The sequence below is a fragment of the Melampsora larici-populina genome (assembly GCF_000204055.1).
Source record: "Melampsora larici-populina 98AG31 unplaced genomic scaffold MELLAscaffold_21, whole genome shotgun sequence".
Classification (NCBI taxonomy): domain Eukaryota; kingdom Fungi; phylum Basidiomycota; class Pucciniomycetes; order Pucciniales; family Melampsoraceae; genus Melampsora; species Melampsora laricis-populina.
In genome coordinates this window covers 952,037-965,374 of record NW_006768785.1, presented here as the reverse complement: position 1 = coordinate 965,374, position 13,338 = coordinate 952,037, and the positions used below count along the sequence as shown (strand labels likewise).

Genomic DNA, 13,338 nt, shown 5'->3' with positions numbered 1-13,338 from the left:
AATAATGACTAGAAAAAGAGGAAAACATCAAAACACTGAACCCACTATTCGTCTTAGGGCTGCGACCCGGCCCTGAAAGTTCAGGGCCGGCCCCGGGGCGCTGCCCGGCCTCGAGTTTGCCCGAAGGCCTCTCAGAATCGCTCGGGTTTGTCAGGGCACGCCCTGAATTTTGAGCCTCGAGGCCAGGCAGGGCCAGGCTCAAATTTACGAGCAAAATATACTCAGAGGGGGGATAATTTTGTATTTCCAATCCATAGCAGCATTCAATAAAGGTGATAAACTAGACTAGACTTTAAGATCCTAGTTAAAACAAATCATAGTTGTGTATAACAAGTTTTATCGTGTATAAGAAGTGAAAAGATAAAAGGAGAAAAAGATAGGAAAACGATTTAAAAGCCTATCATAGAACAGACACGTTTACTTCTTGGATAATACCTTTTTCCAGCTTTTGAGGCAGACATGAGCCTCAAGGTTAGTGGGAGTGAAAGATGCTCGGTGATCATTCATCACCCTCAGAGCGTGAGAAAAAGAACTTTCAGAAGGAGCGCTTGTTGCAGGGACTGCAAGCATTGCCTTCGCCATGCGCGCCAAGTTGGGCCAGTGACGACGGGAAGTTTCCCAGTAGGCAAGGGGTTTGCGGGATTCATCCTCTTGAGGGGCGGTGAGATATTCCTTCACCTTGTCTTCAATAGGAACAGTCTTGCGTCGTTTGATAAAGTGTTGAGGTCGGTCATGGGTGAAAGTTTCTTCGGGTTCGACAATCTCGATATCAGGGTCAATAGGTGGTTTGAACTTGCTAGCATGTTCAGTAAAGTACGCCACTAGATCCTCAGGTCCCCAGCCAAGCGACTCCATAGTTTGGGCTTTGAGAGCGTTAAGTTTGAGACGAGGGTCTAAAATAGCAGAGCAAACGTAGACCGCTTTCTTCTCAGCGGCCTCTTGATATTGAATAATCTTCTTTATCATAGGCATAATAGCCACTTTGAGTTCCTGGCATTTAGAATCCGCCCACGCCTAGTAAAGTATTCATCTCATCAGTATAAAGATCAAAAGAATCATTAGATTAAAAAGATGAAAGAAAAAAAAACTCACACTTTCAAGCTTTGCAACGAGCCATTGATAGTCGGGCATAAAAAGAGAGAAGGTTGGATATTGGTGACCTTCAATAGTTTCAGTCACAGCAGCAAGTGGCGATAGGAATTGTACTAAGTTTTCCACTAAGGCCCACTCATTGTGGTCGAGTGAGAAGCACTCAAGCGCTGGATTACAGTTGAATTGGTATTCCAAAACAACTCGAAGTTCAACAAACCGGGCGAGGGAGGCGTGAGTCGAAGACCAACGTGTCGAGACCTCATGAACCAAGCCGACCTTTCTTTCCAACTTGGCACAACTAGCAATCGCATTGTCAAGGGAAGTTTTGAGCTGACTTGAATGTTTAATTTTTTTGTGAAAGCCTCGGATACGAGTTAGGATGCTGGCTATCTCGGTGTTGGAGGTTGGCTCGATGAACAAAGGAACTGAAGATGAATTTTGGGGTATGCTGGGATCCAAGGCATTAATCGGTGCAGTTGGAGTCTTATGATCAAATACCGCTAAACCAGCTTTAGCCACCAGGTTAATCACATGAGCAACGCATCCGTGAAGGTTTTGGGATGCGTCGAATTGAGGGATCATAGTCGAAAGAGCTTGACCCATCGTCGTATTATTCGACGCATTGTCGGCAGTTATACAGTACAGACGTTCAGTAATGTGGAAGGAGTTGAGGATATGCTTGAGGTGGCAAGCGAGATTGGTTCCTGTAAATAAAGGTGAACAAAACAAATTAATTAAACTTATATAAATTCATAAAGAAAAGCTAAAGACTTGCCTGTATGAGGTCCATCGATGGGCTTCAGAGCCAACGTGATCCCTTGAATCTCGAAATCTTCGGAAATCCAATGTGCGGTGACACCAAGCATTGCTATGTTGGTGGGAGAGGTCCACCCATCGCATGTGAGACTGATATGGCTGACTTGGGATAACAAACTGGTGATTGCCGCTTTGGTTGATCGGTAGGTGTCTAAGATTCCATCGGTAACAGCGGTTCGTTTAGAAAGCAAAGAGAACGACGCGGGATTGACCATATTGATGATCTCTCAAAATTCGGGTGCATCGACGAAACAGACAGGAACCTCTCGGTTAACTACTAGGCGGATCAGTGCCTCCTTGAGGTTTGCTCTGTTGAGCGGTTTGACCTAAAGCAAACAAACACAATAAAAAAAAGTCAGCATTAAAGGTTTGAAGAGTAAAGGAAATGGTGAAAAGAAATGAAACGAGTTGAAGTAAAGAGAAAGATGAAACGAATAGAAACCCCAAATTAACTTACCTTGACAGGCAGTCCGTCAACATAAAACGCTGCGACAGTAGGTTGTTCGGTTTGAATTGGTGGAAGAATGTGATGGGCGCGGTCAAGGTGTCGGATCATTGACTTGGTACTCCCATGCTTGTTGAGAGCCAGAGCCTTACTGCAGATCCCAGTATCTTGAGCATCTTCGTCGCCGCCTGTCGCATCGATGAAACCCTTGTTTGCTCGGCAAACATTCTTCATTTCGCTATTGACTTCTTCCTGGACAAAGTACTGCCAGACCCAGGAAGATCGGGCAGTGCTGGTGGTGTCAGAAGCAGTTTCAGAAATCGAATCGGAGGGAGCAAGACTGGAAGATGATAAGACTGTGCGACGGAGAGTAGATGATCTGGTCACGGGAGTGGATGAAACGGACATAGTGAAATAGGAATATAGTTGATCTTCGATAAGCAATTGAAAAAGGGTATATATTAAGATGGAAATAGGGTATAGGAAGTGTCAATCTGGAGTCTGGATAAACACAATTGATCGGAGACGGAGATCCTATGACATAATGATCTTCGTGAGAGGGTTTCAAGTGAAAAAATGTCGGGCGCCCCGGGCGCCCGACCCGGCCGAGACGCCTCAGGGTCATTTGTGACTATCACCACGTTAGGTTTCCGCGCCCCGGGGCGCGGACCGTAGAGCTCTGTGAGATCGACGGGCAGACTCGGCCGGGCAGGGCCGGGTCCGGGTCGCAGCCCTAATTTGTCTTCTTCAATCTGCATCTGTAGCTGTCACGATGATTGGACGTTCTTCAATGAGGCGCAAGGCCTTGTTCATGATGTCATTGAGCAGCGGCATGATTTCTAAGCTTTTCTAAGATTTCTAAGTATGTTTATGTGTGAATATTTGTGTGAAGCCTAAAACTTTGAAAATGAAGTTGAGTGGGATGTGGGGTTTGGTGGTAAAACGTGGTAAAACGTGGTAGAACGTAACTCAAGTGGTGATACACGGTGATAGACACTTAATACTTAATGACTGGTTGTACTACCTTTGCTAAATAGGTTGACCGGGTCGACCGCACAAGAGAACAGAAGAGAGGCCAAATTTGGCCGCAGTCTGCTGCGCAGCTGACCCAAATCAAATTCCGGAATCCGGTGCACCCCGGAGACCGGAAAATAACAGGTTCCCAGTTTCTCATCTCAACCCTGGACACCCTTGATTCCACCCCACCTCGTCCTCACCATCACATCTCATCTCCGCCCTTCCTTTTTTCAGTTCACATGCCATATCGTTATTATTCGGCCGATATCAAAGTCCTGGCGGTGATTTGGCGACTCCGAGGACTTCCAAAGTCCATCATTCGACGCCGACTGAAAAAGCCAATTTCTGAACGTTCATTTCGACGATGGATGGAACTTTACCGGCAAACTCGAGCAGTCATACGAGATCCTTATTACTATCAGCAAAGGGGTCGACGCCGAGTGTTGAACAACAATGATCGACAATTCATGGAAGGAATCATTGATGAACATCCATCACTTTTCTTGGACGAGGTGCGGGAAAAACTTTACAATGCTCACGGCAAGATGCCCTCGAAAAGTACCATTCAACTTGAACTTCGATCTCGCCTACTTATCAGTTTGAAGAAAGCCGCCGTGAGCAACGTTCGGAAGAACATCTGGGCTAAACTCCAATGGATGCGAGAACACATGAACATTCCCTCCCATTTTATGGTGTTTACTGGTGCGTTCATTCCCTTATCTATCTCAATGTCTTCATTTATTCATTTATTGATCTTGGTATTTCCTACTTGGACATGATGACTTTTGGATAGATGAAATCTCAGGACTCTCAGGACTATTGTTTTCTTTTCTCACGTTTAATCCTGTTTAATACTCCTGCGTACCCAGACCTAGCCCTACCTAGCCCTATTTTTCCCCCTAAAATTCAGCCAAAATCCGACATTTTACGATACAAACATTTGGGCAAAAATAGCCAATTCCGACGGTTTTCGGCACAAACATAGGTCAAATTCAAGGCCAAATTCCGACATTTTTGGGCACAAACCTTAGTAGGAGCATTCCTGGGTCCTGTTCATATCATCTTCACTTTTGCTCTGAATGATAACCTTATAGCTAATCATTTGCTCATTGTTTGTTTCAAACAAACAATGCAAACCCGGCTGCAATTTATGTACCTGTCCAATCTCAACTCCAAATACCTTAAGTTCCATGACAATACCAAGAGATCTGAAATAAAAAAATCTGAACCTCGGATTGTTAAAATTCCCTTCTTATATTCGATATTTAAGACACTTCTCTAGTCGTCTCTACATGTATGATACATATACCTTGTTCAGGCACGTACTGCAATGTGGAAGTAAGCCATACACACTTTTCTAAAGAACCATAAATACCTAAATCTTTTCTTAATTGCAATTTCCAACAAATGACTACATGAATTTCAATACCCAATTTTTCACCTGAAATTTGAATCATTTTACATGAACATTCATTGAAAAACCAAAAAAAAACAGTAAACTAAATGCATAACAAGTCTAATATGAACTTCTTTAAAGAAATCTTGAACAAACAGATCCTTAGGAAGAAGAAAAACCCTAAAATCAAATCTTTCAATGTATGAACTGAATAAAGAATCATTCAATTTGATTCACTAGTGATAAACTGTGATTTCCACATATCTTGGAATCCCAAAAGAAGTTTGATTCATTTCCAATTCAAGATTAGTCATCAAATCCATTCAACCCCAAGAAATCAACTTCAAAGTTTGGAAGCTTACCTTGATAAATTCCACCTTGAACTTTCAAAAGTTCATCATGACTACCTTGTTCAGCCACTCTTCCATCTTTCAAAACGATAATCAAATCTGAATCTGATATAGTCTTAAGTCTACAACACAAATCCATCCATCAATTCATTAGTAATTCATCAAAAAAGAAGTTCCAAGTATTTCAAGATGGATCAACTTACCTGTGTGCAACAAATACACTAGTACGCTGTTTATCTAACAAGTTTTGTATAATGTTTCTCATCAAATCCTGTTCAGTATAAATATCTAATGCAGAGGTCTAAAGCAATGATATTACAATCCACAAAATGATCTCTTCAATCATCATTTTCGAAAGAAGAAGCTTCAAGTTTGACTCACCGCTTCATCAAAGAATAAAATTGAAGGATTCTTTAACATCAATCTCGCAATTGCCAATCTTTGTCTTTCACCTCCACTCAACATCAATCCACGTTCTCCAACTTCAGTTTTCCATCCATTAGGTAATTGTTCAATCGTTTTCTCAAGTTTGGCTAATCTAGCTACCCGTTTGACTTCTTCATCACTTGATTCAAGATTCCCATATCTAATATTATGTAAGATATCTGAGTGAAACAAACTTGTGTCTTGTGGTACGACTCCTATATGTGATCTCAAACTATTCAAATTGACTTCTCTTATATCTTGTCCATCAATCAAAATTCTACCTTCTTGAACATCATAAAATCTAAAACATAATCTAAAGACAGTAGATTTTCCACAACCTGATGGTCCAACAATCGCTACCTTTTTACCAGCCGGAATCACAAATGATAAGTTGGTAAAGATCGGCCTTGAAGAAGAATAACTAAATGAAACGTTTTCAAATCGAATCTCGCCCCCCTGAGTCAAGCGTAATGGTACGGCGTTTGGTTTATCCTGAAAAGATTCATTATAATGTTAGCAGGTGCAGTTGAGGATAGAATTGTGATAAACTTCCCCTACCTTGATGATTAATCCTGTTTGCTGCAAGTCAAACAAAGTCTCCATATCTATGATACTTTGCCTAAGCTCTCGATAAACAGATCCTGAGGTGATCGAAAACGTAGCATGAGCATATAATCTGATAAATCATGATCCATTCTTGATCATTTAAAAGTCACGCACGCACCAAGAAAATTTAATGGTAAACTAAGTTGGAAAACCAATTGGTTGATCATCACCAGATCTCCAACAGTCATAGTACCATCAATCACAGATTGAGCAGCTAAATACATCATACCAGTCAATGCAGCTGAAAAAATCACATTCTGTCCTGTATTCAAGAAGGCTAAGCTTTTATAAATATCAATCGAAGCTTTCTCATGTCTTTCGAGTGCTTGATCATATTGTTGAATCTCAAACTTTTCATTATTGAAATGTTTGACTGCTTCATAATTTGTTAAAGAATCAATTGAAATGCTAGCTGCAATGTTATCGGCTTGATTGGCTCGTTTCCTGAATTGTAATCTATTGATGAGAAAATTGATGATGATTAGATGATCCATTCATGGATTGAGAGGTATGGGTGGTATGCTAACCGCCATGCTGTAGTCCGGATGGTGAACCATGTATAGGCCAACATCGTCATCAAGGTGATACCGGCATAGCTCCACCCAAAGTTATATGTCTATTGAACATGAAGGTATCAGCAACAGAGGATCTGTTGTAGTACCAAGGTCCAAGACATATGAGACCAGAAAGACTTTCATCGACGCACGAGGATTCCGCAAACAATTCCGATCTCCAATGCAGTTGGAAAGACATGGAAAACTATCGAAGAAAGCATAAATGATATACCTCTAATCGAATACATGAATATTTCATTAGAACATTTTTAAATCTGTGTGATGAAGAACGTTTGATGACTCACTTTGTTCCACGATCTATAGCTCGAGTGAGTCCACCTGTTTGATTCTGTAGATGAAAGCCGACATCGACATTGAGTAAATGAGTAAAGACTCCTCTAGCAACCCTTCGAATAGCAGATTGAGCGACATTGGTGAAGATCGCCGTTCGTAATTCTGAAAAAACGGTAGCCAATATACGAGCGAGACCATCTAGGTAGTAAATGTGTGGCATGAATCGTTGAGTGGGTTTTGCGAACAACTAGAGCACTGACATCCAGCAATTACACTCCCTGCAATCATCCAAACACCCTGGGTTGTCGTAGGATCGATAGGTATTGATAGAGAATCTATGATTTGCTTAAACATAAACGGGACTTGAACGTTAAGAATCTAAGCCATGGACATCATGTCAGTTAGACCAAGACTTTGTGAATCACTTATTTCTCGTAGACACTTACCTTGCTACCAGTTAACAAAAGCAAAGCTGACACCACACGTAGTTTTGTAGCTCTGTCATCTTTAGGCCATATATTGGGAATGAGTTGAGCCAATATCTTCCAGTCTCGACGTCGATCCGTCTTTTTGGTCTCGCCTTGTGGCGAAATCGGCGAGCCTTCAGAAGGCTTGTCTGATAAAAAATGTACGTGTGAGTCTCTCGGCCGATGTTTAGTCGATGGATTCTAAATCATACATGCCTACCGTTTATCTTGCTGGATAATGATCTAAGCTGAGGAGAGATTCGTTTGAAAGCATTCCCACGAGCGTACGAGTACTTTGGAAAACACTGGATTGAGGCTCCATGACTGATGTGGTTGAAATGCCGAAGTTTCTTATGAGGAACCATAGCGGAACAAGCAAATCAATACAAGCAGATGATTTGAAGATAGTTGAGATTCAAAAAAAGTACCAGTTGACTAAACCCAGTTGATCGCAAGACGCTACTCTCCAGACTAAAGAATCTTGATCTAAGTTTGGCATCCTGAACACCCAAGCATGGATTATACCGCAAGCTACTTTGAAGTGATAACCGTCCAGGAAAGTAAAACATCGTGCATGTACGCCAGTATGAGTTTGCGTGTTCAACTTCAATGGACTGAGATGTTGTAACGATTTCCTTTGCGTATTTGAAAGCCCTATCTTATCATGGGTTTGATTAACATTGATTGAATTCAGTTGGTCGAAGGATTCGTGTGATGGTGTGGTGATCTGCGTCTCAACGCAGGCCTTGATCACATTCCCTGCAGATCAGCTGCCAACCCGATTGGTCCCGTCCGCTACAGCAGTATTTGCGGTCTGGGCGCGGTACTCGGCCTGCGTGTACGGGTCGACGAGCGCGCATGGTTTCTTTTCTGACTCATCAGTTCTATTTCATGTTATTGGGGCTTGGTGGGTTCTGGTGTTCTTGTCAAACTATATAAGCCTACATAGTTTTGGTGAGGATTGAAAACTGGGAAAAGACACGATAATTGGTTTTCAGGAGTGTTATGCTCTAGAGCATGCAAAAAAAATCTTTCACTGCTCAATGCCAGAATGTGTACTCAAGAACAGTAACCTTGTCTGATTAATGTTGATAAGCCTGTCTGCTTGAGGTTGCAACACTCATTAGGATGACGGTAGATGTGGAAACACTTCAAGTGACGTGTTACAGTCCCACATTGGATTTTGAGAATCATTGGAATTCTCCAATCTAGTGAAACTTGATTTGTTTAGTGATCATGATAAGGCAATTCGGTACCCAAATCCAATGATTTTTGATCATAGATTGACATTCCAAAAAATAGTATTTACAAGGTATTGAAAAATGAATGAAAAGTATTTGTAGATAAATTTTTTTGTTCTTAGAAAACGTGTCCTTTTGGGCATGAATACACATTCAACAACAAAAGAGTCTCATGATCAAAGGTAAGATATGATACCAAACACACAAAATACCAAGATGTGATGTTATACAAGCGGTAATCTTCACTCCTTTAGATAACAAGAGCTAAGCGTTGAAAGAAAGTATGATTGTCATACAATGAGTCCATGTGAAGTGATCAGACTAAATAATTTGAAACACATCCACTCTGAATTCTTGAATAAATGAATGAAGAAAAACAGATGAATAAGTTAAGATCAAGAATGGAACTTCAATCGAGGATTTATTCTGATGGGGTTTCTCGTTGACCTAAAAGGAATTGTAAGAGTTGTAAAGCTGCTTGTGGTTGATCCTGTGGAATCATATGACCAGCTTTGTCAACTTCAGCAAGAGTGAATCCTCTCTCAGTTCTCTGAAAATCGATATATTCAAAGAGAAATCAATTCTCTATCATATCTTTTTCAAACTCAATTCGATTGACGTACGAAATTTCCAAGATGACCTTGACCTTTCACCATGAAAGGAACTGTCAGTGGTTTCGACAATCCTTGAGCACCAGACCATGTCATATTCCTATTCATTCATTCATCAAGATGATCAGGTTCCAATAACCCAAAAAGATATTTTGAAAAAAAGCTCGACGAACTGAACACCAAGTTGTGATCCTTCTGAAAAGATTCGAAAGTCCCAAAGCCCATGAGCAAGTAAAGTGCGTTTGCTTTTTTCAATCACTCGAGGATAAACAGTCCATGCAGGTGGTTGTGACCCGTCTCCGTGCGGGAAAATCTGTCCGAAAGATCCTGGTGAGCGATTTATTTCAAGTAGTGATAAACAGTGAATATCTATCATAAGAATGGTTCAGAGAAATTGGTACATTGTTTGAATTACTACACTCGGTCCATTTTTGAGTGCCTTTAGGAACGTGAAATGCCTCTCTGACATCTTGGCGTGAGAAGTAATCTTGATCGAGCGGACCAGTGTAATTGCTTCGGTCATAGATATTACTGTTTCATCAAAACCCGTTATATTAGTTATTATGTTGTGTGTTGAAAGTAGCAAAAGTAAACCAACTAAAAATTGAAATTTCTGTTTGGAGATGACGATAACAAAAAAAGTATCTTCAGTTTCAAGATATGTGGAGTAACCTTTCGAATGATTTCTTCGACCGCTATACTCACGTAATGTTTTCAAGAGCGAGAACGATCTGATGATATTTGAAGAAAGTCTGTCAACTTCTGAGCTCAATCTGGAGAACACAGTGAGATAAAGCTTACTGCACTGTACATATCGCATGTCATGTTGTAGGCGTTGGTTTCGAGGCTTCCTGGCTATACAAGAGTCTAATGTTAGCCAAGGTCCCACCCAAGCTAGTTGAAGACAAATTACCAGCGGTTCTTCGAAAGGTCCAGGAGGTGGGTATGTCAAGTACTTTTTTTATAGAGAGACTAAGAATCAGCTTTGAAAAAAGGCCACATGGTCCACGTAGAAAGCATTATGTGAGCTGAATACTCACTTTTTCAAGGTAAGCATCAAACCCGCATGAGTGGTGCAAGTCAGCCAGATGTGCCCAGAAGGTCGCATTGAATGGGAATGCATCTTGGTGCTTCACGTGCGATAAAAGAAAATCTTTCGTCACTTTGAGAAGTGGGAAAATCAGAGCTCTGTAAACCTTACTTACGCGTTTGACAAATGGGTAAGCCGGTATTTCGAAAGCGAACACTCCACTAGACGCCAAAGATGGGATAGCTTCAGTCCTGAGCACATTGCAATTAAAGTAAGATTTACGTACTCGGAAAAGACCGGGTCAATAAGGAATGAACCTTGTAGGGAGAGGGCGAGTGCGGACTGATGGGCGTAGATGTAGTCACAGATGTAAGGTACATAGTAGCCTGCGTATGACTCGCCGGAGACTGTAAATCATAGAATAAATGTATGAGAAAAAAAACTGAGACCCAAAAGGCAACAATGAATACGATTCCTGACCCCAGAAGTTAACATTTTTCATTTCCTCAAAAACCTATGAGGATGGGGAGATCAAGATGAGAGTCAGAATCTGACCAAACCTCTGAGTTGATCAATGGCGATGAAAAACTTACCTCGACAAAGTGTTGTAAGAATCCAAAGATAGGTTTAGCAATCTCAATCTCATTATGGATGGTTACATTTCCTTCACTGAAACCGACGGGAGCAGGATGTTCGATGTAAAGCACGTTCGAAACCGTGTTCCATGAGCTGAAAAAAGAGATTTCAGCTATAAATGCAAAGATTTTTTCAGTCAGAATGATTTGAGCTCAACTATGGATTCCGTGTAATTTTTTTGGCCAATGTGAGCTAAAAAAACCGGGATAATCAATTAGTTGAAACTATTCATAAAATCGATTTGTCTTAACAAATTTCCTCACCGGACCATTTTCCGAAGTTGCTCCTATCAAAGACGAACAACCTGGTCCACCATTGGTAAACATAGTCAAGTCATTGGATCCTACTTCAGTTTGCGATGGTAGAAACCAGAAAAATAATTTGGTAGGCGATTTAGGATCATTGGACGTGGGTAAAACACCAGCATAACTGTCATACCAAGGTGATCATGGAGTCAATTCGCTTGTTAGAGATTTCATCAACTTTAGATTTCACCTCAAACTTACCTATCTCCAATATCAAAATCAACCGATGGAAGTTTCTTTCCATCTACCAAAAACTCTTTTGCGCGGGCAGATTTGAATTGTCGTTTTCCGCCAGAATACGCAGGGGCTCTTGTCACATGAGGCATCTTGCTGCTCACTTGAAGTGAGCTTGACAGACATGTTAAAAAAGAGATAAAGTACAAGTTGAAAGGATGCATATTGCTAAAATCCAGATAGGTAGATGCAAAAGTAAGAAATGAGCGACTATGAGGTGTTGTTGTGTTGGGCAGCCCAAAATAAGACGAGGAGCGCTCTTTTATGCCACTCCACGCCCTTGGGCTTCTCTTGCACCCTGGTAGGAGGATCGCTTGTTCATTAAACGGTACGTATGTGCCGGAATACGAAAGAATAGTCATTCTGATATGTACTTTAATACATACAGTAATTTACCAAAGAGAAGTGGCACACTCGGCTTGCTGAGTCATGGACCCCCATCGCCGTAACGAGATGGCAAGGAAATGTAATTGAGAATCCAACCCAAGCTCGAGAAGTCACCGAACCGGAATGAGTGAGCAAAACTTTCAGGTGCATCCCGATGTCAAACGTTTTCCTCAAAAGGATCTCCCCAGATTGGGCAGCGCCATTGCCGTCAAGATTAAACAGTCTCAAGAGTCAAGACGATGTTGATAGAAATTTATAGCACTTTTGAATTTGTTTTTTTTGAATACACATTTGTTCAATTAAATCACTTCTAATCACTTGCATGCTTCCACCCCATTAAAACCTCAAGGATTCGGCCGGATGTAGATCAAAGAACGGTACATAGTTTTATGGCACAAAATTGTTTATTTATCTACTCTTGCCAACAAATGACTCCTATAACAATTACGGCACGACAATTGTACAAACTCACTTTAAAATCCAAAACGATTGTGTTGCAAATCGCGTAAACCCAGATCTACATCGGTGAGCAGCGTCTTGTGATTTGTGGCAAAGTTTATCAATTGTATCATTGTGGACACTGGAATCGGAAACACGGCAAGTCAGCTTTTTTTGAACCTCTTTCAAGCCAAAAGAAAGTACGTGATTATCAATCTGACATGATGCATATATATTGATATTAATGGGCGTCTGATTTGGCTTCACCACCGAATATCAAGAAACTTTCAAGGGTAGGGATATCTTTTCAGGATAGGCGTATGACCTCATCAGTCACAACTTCTGTGTTTGGAACCTTTGAGCCGCAATGAGCAGTTTGTGGTCTGACTTTCCGATGGTGTACAAGTCATTTAAGCCCGTGTGGACGTACTGCGACGATTTTCGCGTATTCTGTTGATCATCCACAAATCGTCAAAGTCGAGGTAAAGAGGAGAGGTATACGAAATGAGGTGGGCGAATAATCAAAGGTGAGCAGGTGAAAGAATTCAAACCACGTCATAATTGTTCATGGCACATCAGCAGCTATCATCATCCTACCTTACCACAAGCTCCATCAAACCGAGCCCACCGGAACCTGTGCTGCTACAGCCTAGGCTCCAGAAGGATCTTTGTCAAAGGAACTGGTTCTCAACATGATCTTTGAGGAATAAGTGATCAGTAAAGATCATAATTGTAATGAAAAACCCTTTCAATAAACTTGATCTTTCCAATCACAAATCATTTGTAAAACCTTTCCAAATCGAACCAAGATCTCTTCAACCAAATAAAACTACTCATGTTCATCTTATGTATGTATTTATAAGCTTCTTTGGGAGTAGTTATCAAGTAACTTTCCGGCAATGACATTGTGCATATCCAAAATCGACTCATTTCACAGCTTCCTTCATACATTGTAGTATAGCTTTGTTCTTGAACTTTTCAACACTTACTGGA

General features: G+C 41.1%; 2 protein-coding genes across 2 annotated transcripts; both read right to left on the bottom strand.

Annotated features, from left to right (window-relative positions):
* Positions 1 to 4,989: 4,989 nt before the first annotated feature.
* MELLADRAFT_87527 (uncharacterized protein) lies at positions 4,990 to 7,350 on the bottom strand (the record flags this gene model as incomplete). The annotated part of the gene is made up of 10 exons (XM_007410603.1): positions 4,990 to 5,030; positions 5,129 to 5,238; positions 5,320 to 5,417; positions 5,498 to 6,034; positions 6,101 to 6,183; positions 6,267 to 6,604; positions 6,676 to 6,764; positions 6,855 to 6,936; positions 7,008 to 7,194; positions 7,242 to 7,350. 10 exons carry the CDS (start codon positions 7,348 to 7,350, stop codon positions 4,990 to 4,992), a joined length of 1,674 nt encoding a protein of 557 aa, XP_007410665.1.
* A 1,775-nt stretch (positions 7,351 to 9,125) lies between these two features.
* MELLADRAFT_123595 (putative carboxypeptidase cpdS precursor) lies at positions 9,126 to 11,612 on the bottom strand (the record flags this gene model as incomplete). The annotated part of the gene is made up of 16 exons (XM_007410602.1): positions 9,126 to 9,254; positions 9,328 to 9,415; positions 9,489 to 9,560; positions 9,676 to 9,828; positions 9,914 to 9,928; positions 10,021 to 10,046; positions 10,117 to 10,170; positions 10,229 to 10,270; positions 10,356 to 10,445; positions 10,521 to 10,566; positions 10,632 to 10,752; positions 10,826 to 10,859; positions 10,939 to 11,074; positions 11,139 to 11,173; positions 11,245 to 11,410; positions 11,488 to 11,612. 16 exons carry the CDS (start codon positions 11,610 to 11,612, stop codon positions 9,126 to 9,128), a joined length of 1,332 nt encoding a protein of 443 aa, XP_007410664.1.
* Between the last annotated feature and the right edge of the window lie 1,726 nt (positions 11,613 to 13,338).